Raw genomic sequence first — 11,876 nt, forward strand, 5'->3', positions numbered from 1 at the left:
GCTCACAAAATATTTCAAAAATTCCATATTTGGATCTTCTTTTTATTAAAATTTTAATATATAATATTTCGCCTTAAATATTCTGGATTAATGCATTTTTCCAAAACAGTTATTATGCTATTGTGAATTGATAAAAAATTTAAAGCATTTCGAATCACAGATGAAGTATTTTCCACAATTTCATTAATTTCATCATTAATTTCTGGAAATTTTAGTCACCTTCTAAACATATATTTTGTTTTCTTAATAACTATTTCTTCTTTCTTAAAGAAGCTCTTGAAGTAAATGCATATGAGTAACATGGAAAGGTGTAAGAATTAAGAATCCTCAGAATTCGAATGCACGTTTTGGTTTCTCGTAGTGATAACCATCCTCACGATAGTCAGTATCGTGCTCCGAGGAAGCTCCAAGTAAGTTGTAAGTGTAGTCCAGCGAGGAGGCTGCGGTGTTCAAATCACTGCGGTGCTGGCTCCTCGGCTTTGAACCGTTCTTGTTGACCTTCTTGCCCTGAACTGTTGTGTAGACGACTTCGGGTGTGCTGGCAGCTCCGCCGAACTCAGTATCTTCGATATCCCCAACGCTCTCATCATCGACATCATCGGTCAAGAATACAGATCGTTGATTTCCGTTGAATGCCACTAATTGTCGTTGCTTTCCATAATGGTCGGCATCGCTATAAAAGTTGCCACCGATGATATTGGTGTCCTGTCGGTTCCCAAATACATTGGCAGGTCCTTGCAGATGAGGCTGACCCAGCACATTGCCGCCGAGTACATTGAGACCCTGGTAGTTGGATCGATTACGATTTGGACGGTTGCGCCGGCCTGATGAAGGTTGAGGAAGCTGTGTGCCGGGTGCCTGATATGTTGGAAATACTTCCGTGGGTTGTTGAGCCCCAACCTTCGGATCAAATTTATAACGCAATTGATCAGTTGGCGGTTGTGATGTGGGAAATTGAGCAGCGGGATGCTGAGTGCCAGGCACAGGAGCCTGAATTGCTTGCTGGGCGAGAGGTAACTGAGCATCAAGAGCCCTCCGATTAGGAAACTGAGCCAAGGGTGCTTGATCTGCAGGAACTTGTGAAATAGGTTGGTGGGAGATAGGCGCTTGAGCTATGGGAAATTGGGCTCCTAACGCGGGGCCGTAAACATTGTCGTTGTGCGACTTGTGGTGTCGAAATAGCTTTCGAGGTGGTTGGCCATTGCCCTGTACGGCTAATTGGCCAGGGAGAAAGCCCGTATTGGTTGGAAAATTGTTGGACGGTGCAAGTGCGCTGGCAGGGTGCTGAGCGCCAGTAGGATTTTGGCCGGGGAAAGCGCAGCCAGCAGCTGCATTTCCAGCCAACGGAAACTGACAACCAGGCGAAGCACCTGAAGGCAACTGACCGCCGCCGGGAGGGAAAGCATTAGCTGGTAGCTGAGCACCAGCCGGGTTGTTGTTGGGGGCCCCAATGATGGGTGGGTCTGGCCGGAATTGTGCGTTCAGCTCAGAGTCTTGGGACTGCACATTGATTTGTGTGTGAAACACTGAGTGGGGTGCGCTGGCGATGGTTACACGATGGGGGCGACCTCTCCGATAGATCGTCTGTGTGACTGCGGGCGTGAATAGATCCCTATTGTAGTCTGTACGTATCTTTGGCGTGGAGGAGGTATAATGCACATGTTTGGTGGTTTTCACCTCTGGCTTCTTATCGTAATGATGGTAATGATCGACGCGCTGCTTCTTGGGCTCATGATGCTCTCCAGAGTGGTAGACCCGGGGCTCGTAGTCATGTTTGTGGTAGACAATGCGCTCGCTGGTGTGTTTTTCCTGTTTGTAAAACGGTTTCTCGAGCTCCTCCTTTTCCTCCTTCGGATCAGGCGGCAGATAGTGACGATCTTCTTCATGCTCCTCACGTTTTTGTTGCCTGTGATGCTTTGAGTGTATTGCATGGGGTAGACAGGCGACCCCCAACAGGCACAACAGCACAACAAGTCCTGATCTCTATGAAAATGAAGTGGGAGTTGCAAGCTGCTAATTAAATTTATTAAACAATTCCTACCATTTTATTCCAGAGTTCCAATTCAAAGTGAAGCAATTGGTGGCTCCAATTTCGGTTTATATAGCTCTCGAATTCTCAATGAACTTTAACGAAATCAAAACCTGTTGCCGAGCGTGAGAATTTCATGCATTTCTTTCGACACATTAAACATTCCAAATTAAATTCTAAGTCAAGAAGGCGGCATCGTAAATTTATGAAACAAAGCCCCTGAATTTATTGACTACTCCAGATTCCACGCGCTGATGCCGTTTTTATTGTTTATTCTTATTTTATTTATTTATGTCGACAAACACAAGCTGTTGTTGGCTCAATATCAATCGAACAATACGACTGTCATAATAAGGCCTTATAAAATAGGATAACCTTAGTTGGAATTAATCAAATTATGAGGAGTTTTATTTGCCATTCGATTCTCAATCAATAGTAGTCCGAGGCGTTCATCTGCAAGCAAATCGATATATACACACGAGTATATATGTTGTCAATTAAAATAAAAATAACATAAATAATTTTGATATAATCTTACACTGCACGTGTTGTTTAATCACAGATATAAATACAGCTTACCTCAAAAGGTTCAATTGACTTTCGCCTTAAATGTATATAACTTAAAAATGGAGTCATTCCAGATTACAATTTTGCATTATTGCAATTATTAAATAAATTTTAAATAACAATCTTAACTAGCTACTAAGCTACTAAGGCTTTGAGGCTAGTTTGTGTATATTTATGAGCTTGTATTTAATGTAGAGATACGTTTGACGAATGCTTTTATATTTAGAGAGTTGGCTTCTGCGAAGAGTTTGTCCGTAGTTTGAATTTTTGTAATGTGTACTCGTTTAAGATGGTTTTTAAAACTGTTTAAGTACTTGGGAAGACGAGATTATTTATATTTCTTCCTTATTGTGGGTGTGTCGTGCAAGAATAATGTGTCCTATTTCAAAAGAAAAATAGTTTTTAAAATTAGTTAAGACGTAGCTCTTCCTTCCCGAAATCGGTGCAAAACAATAATATTGTTGCACATTAAAGTAGATATATACTACATATGCATATGTATGAATATCTTTAGCTGATTTTGTTTTTAAATAATTTTTTGAATGTAGTTTAGTTGATTTTGCTTATTAATAATTTTTTGAAGGTATTATCTGAATACCACCAGAACTGTAAATATTCAATAAACATTTGATTTTAAATAAACTTTATTCTTGTCGGTGAATAAAAGAAACATTTACTTCATACATTTGAAAATAATTGTTTTTTAGTAATTGTTACACTTAGTAGAATGTCTGAAACTGTATTAAATTATTATTAAATAGGTACCATAAACCAACGCTTAATAATTATTTATTAATTAATTATTGGTTTTAAAATTTATTTGTTGTTCGTTATAAAACTTGTTTTTTATTACTCGAAAGTTAAAGGCGTGTTACTTTATAATATGTTAGATCGCATAACTTTTTGAAATATGTAAATAGTTTATGTTATTATTGAAATAAAATAAAAGAGGATGTAATGATTGTTGTGATTTATTTTCCATATTTGTGGGGTTTTTTGTGGAAAGAAAAGTATTTATGTTTCATCTGATTTAAGGCCATTCGGCATTATTATAATTACGAAAGCCGTCTCACATTGCAGTGCAGAGAATACAAATAATCGACATGAGTAGATGCTATGCATCAAGTTTTTCTTATAAAAATACTATTTTTTGATGCATTTTTTTGGAGTTCAAGTATTAGAAAACTTAAATAGCTAGATTCGCGGCCCTGTCGGCTCGATTAGGCATACCCCAGTGCCTACTTTGAGCGCCTTGAGCAAGGCAAACTCAATTACTTAAAAATACAAAGCCTATGTAGGCGGCAGTCAGTAGTCGGCCATCCAGTGCCGACTCTCGAGTGCCCTAAAGTTATTTGAGTCGTGCCAACACTAAATCCGCTACTTTTGCCAGAGATTTTGCCTCTGCTCGACTCGGTTTGGTCTGCAAATTCAAACATTTGCCAAGCCTCGCTACACACAGTTCTTAGGAGGAGCAGTTATTGTACTAGAGCTGTTGTTGTTGTTGTTCTTGTTGTTGTTTTTGCTGCTGGTGGTGCTGGTGCTGCTCTGGCACTGACTTTGCCTTGATGATTACAAATTAATCACACTTTAAACATGGCAATTACGCGTCGTCGTCATCCTCAGCCACAGCTATAGCCACAGTCAGAGGCACAGCGCATCAGTAGGAGCTCCAGAGTTGTTGTTGGCTATATGTTCAGAATATATATATGGAGGCAGAGGGAGCTTGATACACATCCATGGTTACCTAGCTAAGTAGCTGGTGCTGGAGCTGGAGCTGAAGCTGGCGAGCTGGAGAGCTGGAGCTGAGTTGGCCCGCGTCGCTTTTATATGGAAAATTGCTTCCTTTCGCTGTTTAACTTTCATTTTAATAAATAATCAAGTAGGCTGCCTGAATAACTGACTAACTGCCTGCCTGACTGACTGACTGACTGACTGACTCATGCAGGCTTGACTCAAGTCAGAAGCTGCAGCTTTAAAGTCAACGGCTTTGTCTTACTCTTGGCTTTTGATTTTGCTTTGCTTTTGCTTTGGTCTTGGTCTTGGTCGTGGTCTTGGTCGTGGTCTTGGTCGTGGTCTTGGTCGTGGTTGCGGTTCGTCAAGTCCCTCATGTAATTTCCAGGCAATTTCTCATACCCATAATTGCATAATTTCAAAGTTGTTGGCAACTTAATTGCGCGCAACATGGACAGCTCTGAGGCAGCTGCTCTTGCGCTATTGTTGTTGCTTCTTCTTTTGCGTTTGTTGTTGCTGTCTTCGGTGTAAATAAAACCTTTTTAAACGGTTGTCATGTGGCAGCCTCAGCGTTCAGCTTCAGTTTCAGCCTCAGCCTCAGACCCAGCTCCAAGTCCAGCAGCCGCTCCACGACTACCGAACGTCGACTAACTGCCTACATGATGATGAGCTCGTCTCTCGACTTCAAAGCGCACCCATCATCAAACATGTGTTGGCCTACACTATAAGTACAGCCCTCTTATTGCACACTGGGCACCAAACATCAACAAAGAAAGCTCTCTCTGATTTTAATTTAAAAGCTTCACTATAAAGTTTAACATATACGGACATGTGTGTTGTTAAGTACTTAAATAAACAATTCTTAATAACATTTTAATCTATTATGTATATAAAAACTATAGTCGAGTCGGAGAGTCGGAGTCGACCAATAACAAAATGCTGTTCGCACTCAATTCAAAAGAAGAAATTTCTACTTAGAGAGTTAATAAGAAGAGTATAGCCTGGTATCGAAATTATTTAAAATTTTAACAAAAAATATCTTGTTAAAGCTTATAGATTATAAGTCTTTCTCAGCGTAGATGAGCATAAGGGAAATTTCAACTCAAAAGAGGGGAAACGGGCCCCACAAATTGTTTGAAAAATTCACATTTTTTATACGATTACTTTAAAAACTTGCTTTTTATATTTTAAGAATGACTTATTAGTATTTTTTTTCGGCAAAAAATGTTTTAATTAAATATACTTGGTATACAAATTATATATATTAGTGCAACATATGCAATGTCTTCAACATATTACATAATAATTGTTTTAAACTAAATCTAAATTAATTTTGTAAGTAATTGATAAAAAGATATTAAAATTGGCTGTAGAGTTGAGGAAGAGAAAGATAATTTTGGTTTTATCAATTATTTAAAACTCTATACTACTTCTTCTAGTAGGTCGACTTTCCTTGTAGCATATATGTCAAAATATTTAATTCTTTTTGGTGCCACAAAACAGCTAATATAGATCGTCCACCTTTATTCAAAATACAACTAATTTTATGTTTCTTTAAAGAACTCCCGTCGCTTTGCAATGCTTTTTCACCCCAATATTGAACTCTTCATGTTTTTGTTATTCCTAGTGCTCCAATATTTTAATCTGCTTTGAATCCCTACTCTTATCAGCTATGCAAATAATTTGCACACAAACTTGTGTTCACTTACAAGTTAGCTTTAAAAAGTATATAGTAGATATAACATTATAAATGGTTTTCAGTGACATGAGATTATGCTCATGACTAACTTATAAAGCTGGCTAAATTTGTGGGCAAATTATTATACAGTCTGACCATGCCAAACAAACAAATGAAAACAAATCATCAACAAATCTCTTAAAAAATCTAAATTTTCAACCACTGTGCATTGGTCACTCCACACACACACGCCAACGCCTGACAAAAGCTGTTGCAAAAAAAAGGAATCTTCGCCTGCTTGCCGCTCCCTAGCCCCTCGTTTTAGACGCTGGCCCGCGGTCATTTGCTATCAAAGTTAATATACTTTATATATTAAATTTGTCTGTGTCTGTGTGTCTGGCCTCGTTTCCTTTTTGTTATAGCGAATGCGCCTGTCGGGCAGCCATATAATCTGCATCTGCTACAATTTCCACGCTTTGTCCCCAACTGTTGTTTCCACACCCCCCACCCCTCCCCATCCCCCCCTGGGCGACCATTCTATGGGCATTGGCTTTGGTCGTAAAACGCGTGATGTTTTGAATTGTTTGGATGCGTTGCGCGGCGTTCGCATCAAATTACTCAATTAATTTCAGTTGAATTAAAAGAAGAAAAAATGAGAAAAAACGTGGCAAGGCATAAAACGCGCCACAGCTACTAACCATGACGTTTAATACAAGTTTATAGAGCAACAGGAAATATTTGGCATGACAAGGCGAAGCAATTGGTGGATTGGTTGGGCGGTTCTGGCCGGCTACCTGGCAAATTGTTCTTAATTTGGCATTTGCATTCAAATACTGGACAGCAGCAATTTCGGTTGCCCTGGGAATGGGAATATGGGTTGAATTATAAATTTGAATTTATAAGTAATGGTAAGATGCAATCAGGCAGATGATTTAAACATGATGATTAAACTAAATGTGGGCTGTGGAAAAAAAATATTTTCATATTTCAAATAACATATTTATAAATTTATGTATGCTTTTTTTTTACTACTAATAGAAGACAAAGTTAGAACACAAATGCATATCATATTTGAGCTCAAATCATTTGTTGTCCAAGGTGCAACTATTATTATTTATTAGTATACCAAAAAAAAAACACAAATAATTTAGGTCCCTTACAAACACAGTTAATTTTGTATTCTTTCACGAAACTGAAAACTGAAAATTGGAGCTCAAAAAATTTTTTAAACGCCTTTTTAGTGCTCATCTATACTGTGAAAAGAAAACATAATTATTTATATAAAAATGTTATTATCACTAACTACAATAATTAATAATAATAATAATTAATAATACCAATAACTAATTAATAATAATTATTTAATAATTGATTGTATTTTTTAGTAAGGATAATATCAAGTATTAATTATAAAGCAGTTAGTTGAGAATGTTACAAATGTTATGAAAAAATAAGAAATCAAACTTTTCGATATAATTAAAATAAAAAAAAAAGAAAAAATTAAGAACACAACAAAAGCACTATTTAAAAACTATTTAATCACTGAAGAACATTTTGAATATTGAGCTTCTTCGAACTAAAGGAAGTCGACCTCAATACAAATTGAGTTCTTGAGTATAACTTGAGGTTAACTAAAACTCAGTGCCTTGCTTATATAATATTTGCATCTGAGAGAGTCGCTATTGGAGGATATTACGAGTATTACCATTAACAAGGCAAAGAGCAATTATGGTGGGAAAGAAACTTATTATGAACGATTTTCGAAAGCGATATTGGCAGCTCAATTAGTGTTCAACTTAAACATATATAATTATTTAGTTTAATTGTAATTTTCAAAATGATGGCAAGGTTTAATGATTAATTTTGCTAAAGCTATTTTTAGAAAGTTCTTTTTTAAAAAGAGTTAAATAAATATGGAAAAGAGCTGGACTTGTATAGTAACCAAATGTTTGATACAAGATTTAAATGTATTTTTGAAATATGCTATGCATTGTGTATGTAGATCCGTGATATATGTCTATAAGTTTATATGTTGTGATTGCTAGTTTGAGTTTTTTTTTGTACTGGAGACTAATCAGGTCTGCATCCATCTCTAATTTAAAGTCGAGGAATTGAACAGAAATTCAAATCTATTAGTGATGTGTTTTAAATCATTATAGGCTGAAATTAAATCAATATATGTAAATGGTAAATAAAATTACAAATAAAATAAATATTCTGATAGGAATCAAGAGAGCCTGATTTAAAAATTTTATTTTAAACACAGAATTTTGTATGCAAAAGTGGAAGCTTTAATCGAATCTAACTATTCAATTGTATTTTAACGCTTGATATTTTTCTGAGTCTTGTTCTTTTTTCGAAGTTACTTTCTTGTGTTCCAATAAAATGTTGATTTTAGAAAGTATTTTAAATTCAGAGCCAAATGCCAAATGTAATAATTTCGAAAGATTTTTGCGGTCCGCGGAAATCGCACCTGCACGACTGTATATTAATAATTGATTTTCACCTAACCGAAGAACAGAAGTTCTTTAGAACATCTTATTCCATTGGACGTGTTCCCTTTTCATTTGACTTATTTTCAGCTTCTGCTGCTGCTTATCATCACTTTCTCCGCCCCTGTGACACCGTAACGGGAATGAGCGACGAGGCGGATATACTTGTATAGTACGAGTAGAACGACAATCATCCAATTTGTCAAAATGGCTTATTAACGGATTTGTGGAAAGCCCAGACTAACTTGTGGCACAAATAAATGCCATTGATTTGCCATACAATTTGTATAGAGAGCATCGGCAATGCTTCCAATGCCCAGGACAGCTGTGCCACATCAGGCTTAAGCCAATTTTTGCTTATCAGAAGGCAACCGCATGCGGCAAAGACATGCAATGCCGATAAGCGACGAGGCCGGCTGTCAGCTCTTATTGCGAATTTGGCGCAAGTGCCGAGTGGACGAGAGTGGCAACAAAGTCTGTGTGTGTGTGTGTTTGTGTGTGTCTAGGAAGCACTTTATGAATATGCTAAGAGTGGCAAAATGGAATCATTTCTTCGCCTGCAAATGCCTAAAGTTTGCGGCACATTTACCCATAAATATCACCATTCACCATTTGCAGTTACATAGCCCGCTTGTCGAGCCATCTACATGTCTAGATGTCTAGCTGTCTAGTTGTCTCGTTGTCTAGTTGTCTCCTTGGCTGGTCGTCCGGAGGAGGCCTTCTTCTGTGTTCTACAAATGTATGACTTAGTTTTGTTGCAGTTACGAGCACGAGTACCTCTGGGACTTTGGTTGTGCCTGCTGCGTGTCTGTCACGCATGCGCCGCCTTGGAGAATCGAAAAAAATCAACAACAAAACAAAAAAAAATAAACCAAACCAAACTAAACCGGCAACTAAAACCACCGTTAACTCTGTGGAGTTTATCCGCAAAGAATGTGCGCCTTCATTTGTTGCTCCTTAAAGCTGCCTGGATAGGAGTCTGGTCCGCCGATCTGGCCTAGTGGCTAAATGCGTGAGTTGTGGGCCGAACCGTAGCTTTATGGCTGCTCGCTCTCTCGCTCACCAACGGAAATGCAATTAACACTTTGGGCCGTAATTGCGTGCCAAATGCATTTGGCAGATGCGAATGTTTACTTGTGGGCCGCCATCAGTAGACGCAGCAGTAGGAGCAGCAGTAGAAACAGCAGAAACAGCTCGTTGTGCTTCAGCGGAGGCATCTGGGCTGGAACTTGTTTTGATTTGCTCGGCTCATTTGCAAAGAAATGGGCGCATAAATCAAACTGTGGCTGGGTGGTTCGGTGGCTTAGCGAATTGCCAGTTCGCTTGGGTTGGACTCAACGAGGTTATGGCTAGGCGTAGATGAAAAGTAAGCGGATTGCCAACAAATGGCTGGAATGCATTGTATTCGGAGTAACTTTGCAAAAATGGGCGTTGAAAATTGAGAGGTTAATAATGTTCGGCAAAGAATTTACACCTAATTGGCTGGGAGTGTGTTTTTTAAAATGGCTCAGAAGGTGGTTAAGCAGATAATTTGCAAATTAAAAAGTTGCAAAAGTTGGATTTTTCTTTTTCTTTTACAAACCATAATCTGTTAAGATCTGATAAACTGAGAGTATTCGGTATTTTTTATTAAAACGTGTGAAACATTTAAAAAATATATTTATAAAAATATCAAATTTCTATTAAAAAGTGTTAAATTTGTTTTACTGTGCAGTATTCATTTGATAACGAAAAATATGTTTATGACACCTTAAACGAATCTTTACATATTTAATTTTAATTAATTAATTTTTTTTTAAAATAATTTTTGCACATATTTTTAACTAAATTTATGCACTTTTGCATTATTCATAAAACTGAAATTTAAAATAACTATATTAGTTCTCTTCTCTTTTGGAGACCAATATATTATTCAAAATTCGAGATACCAGGTAATCGTAAAAAGCTGATTTGCAAATATTTAACGCACATGCCTGAGCACTCAAAACTCGACTAATTGGAATTACAAGTAAAACTGGAGCCAGTTACGGCGGCAATTCTATAAAATAGCACGTAGTTTTTTTTACTCCAGTAGTCTAACTCGTAAAGCTGTGTAAAAATAATTTCTTAAAAGCAATACAATGTTGAAGCTCAGGTATTTCAAGACTCTCTTAAAAGTTTACAAATTGGAAATGTGATTATATTCTAGCTTTTATATGGTTGCTTGTGTCTTGCTTTCTCCGTACTCTGTGTTCGGCCAAGTCTTTATAAGTGGACCATGTCCAAGGCCGCAATCCCTAGTACACAATATTGTAAGTATTGCTGAAAAATATTTACATAGTAATAAAAGGAAATTCTAGCATGTTGATGTCATGTACTTGTAGCCTGCGTTCAGTGCCGAAGTCTATTATAAAGGCCTGTTTTCAGAAGCCCCCTTGACTTTAGAACCGGTTAATTACCCTTGTGAACCCGCGGGCTTGTTTTTACATTCGTCTTCTGACAATGTCATTGGAACGGATAATAGGAGTTATTTCTTGATCTTTATGTGCGTTTATGACCAACAATTCAACCATCACCTTGGTAGGTATTTCATAGTAACATATTTTATCTAATAGTTTTAAAATGTTGTAAAATATTGTTCTCTTGAATAGCACATGCAATGCTCTATACGGTAGATATGATATCCAGTCCGGTCGTTCACGAAGCTGTTAAAAATGACCTTTATAGAAATAATCTAAATCTCAACTATTATTACCCAATGTGTGTATAATGATTTTATGTTGATTTGTTACACTATATATTACGTTTTATCCTTCGCCTTCGTTATTCAATCGTTTTAAAGATCTGCTCCCATATTGATTAATTATGATTTGAAAAGTGCACTATCTGTTTCAGTATTGTTCCCTATTCGATTTAATAAAACAAACCAAATAATGAAAACATTTGAATATTGTACTTTTATTTTGCTATTTTGAATTGAGTTCGAATACATAGCCGTGCTAATCATGAATTAAATGACGTAAGTAGTGGACAAATTATTAATCCTTAATAGCTTAAGGCGACTTAAGAGGAAGGCGGAGTCCACTTCGCCAATATTCAGGACAGTGCTACGGACTAAAGAGAACCAATTCAATATTTTACTGATGCTTTCGCCAAGGTCTGAGAATTGTGTATTTTTTATCAAACCATGCGAAATATGTAAACTATACATTAGCACTATAAAATTTCTATTAAAAAATATTCAATTTTTCTTAGGATATTCGTTTGATAACGAAAAATATGTGTCTGACATCTTAAATGAAGTTGTACATATTTAATAATTTGTTAAGTTGTATGCAGACCATTAATATGTTCTTTAGATAATTATCGAAAAGGGCCTTATTCATAAAACTGAAATATG

General features: G+C 36.8%; 2 protein-coding genes across 2 annotated transcripts; one reads left to right on the forward strand and one right to left on the reverse strand.

The window, feature by feature from the left end:
* Window positions 1-327: 327 nt before the first annotated feature.
* LOC115632801 lies at window positions 328-9,714 on the reverse strand. Its single transcript, XM_030530052.1, has 3 exons — window positions 9,632-9,714; window positions 6,704-6,863; window positions 328-1,983 (listed from the first exon to the last, which is right to left on the reverse strand). Exons 1-3 carry the CDS (start codon window positions 9,712-9,714, stop codon window positions 328-330), a joined length of 1,899 nt encoding a protein of 632 aa, XP_030385912.1.
* Window positions 9,715-10,588: 874 nt separating this feature from the next.
* Window positions 10,589-11,418, forward strand: LOC115632987. Its single transcript, XM_030530304.1, has 4 exons — window positions 10,589-10,631; window positions 10,686-10,788; window positions 10,861-11,056; window positions 11,128-11,418. The coding sequence occupies exons 1-4, from the start codon at window positions 10,618-10,620 to the stop codon at window positions 11,244-11,246; spliced, it is 432 nt and encodes a 143-aa protein (XP_030386164.1). The 5' UTR covers window positions 10,589-10,617; the 3' UTR covers window positions 11,247-11,418.
* Window positions 11,419-11,876: the final 458 nt, after the last annotated feature.

This window comes from Scaptodrosophila lebanonensis, unplaced genomic scaffold (genome assembly GCF_003285725.1).
Source record: "Scaptodrosophila lebanonensis strain 11010-0011.00,11010-0021.00 unplaced genomic scaffold, SlebRS2 tig00001415-arrow-pilon, whole genome shotgun sequence".
Lineage (NCBI taxonomy): Eukaryota > Metazoa > Arthropoda > Insecta > Diptera > Drosophilidae > Scaptodrosophila > Scaptodrosophila lebanonensis.

Excerpts from the sequence above, each read along its gene's own strand:
- LOC115632801 (XM_030530052.1), bottom strand. The coding sequence starts at position 9,714 with ATGCCTCCGCTGAAGCACAACGAGCTGTTTCTGCTGTTTCTACTGCTG. Across the intron at positions 6,864-9,631 it reads CTACTGATGGCGGCCCACAA|GGCAACCGAAATTGCTGCTG; the intron begins GTAAACATTCGC and ends TCCCATTCCCAG. Across the intron at positions 1,984-6,703 it reads AACTTGTATTAAACGTCATG|AGATCAGGACTTGTTGTGCT; the intron begins GTTAGTAGCTGT and ends TCATTTTCATAG.
- LOC115632987 (XM_030530304.1), top strand. Across the intron at positions 10,789-10,860 it reads AATCCCTAGTACACAATATT|CCTGCGTTCAGTGCCGAAGT; the intron begins GTAAGTATTGCT and ends ATGTACTTGTAG. Across the intron at positions 11,057-11,127 it reads ACAATTCAACCATCACCTTG|CACATGCAATGCTCTATACG; the intron begins GTAGGTATTTCA and ends TCTCTTGAATAG.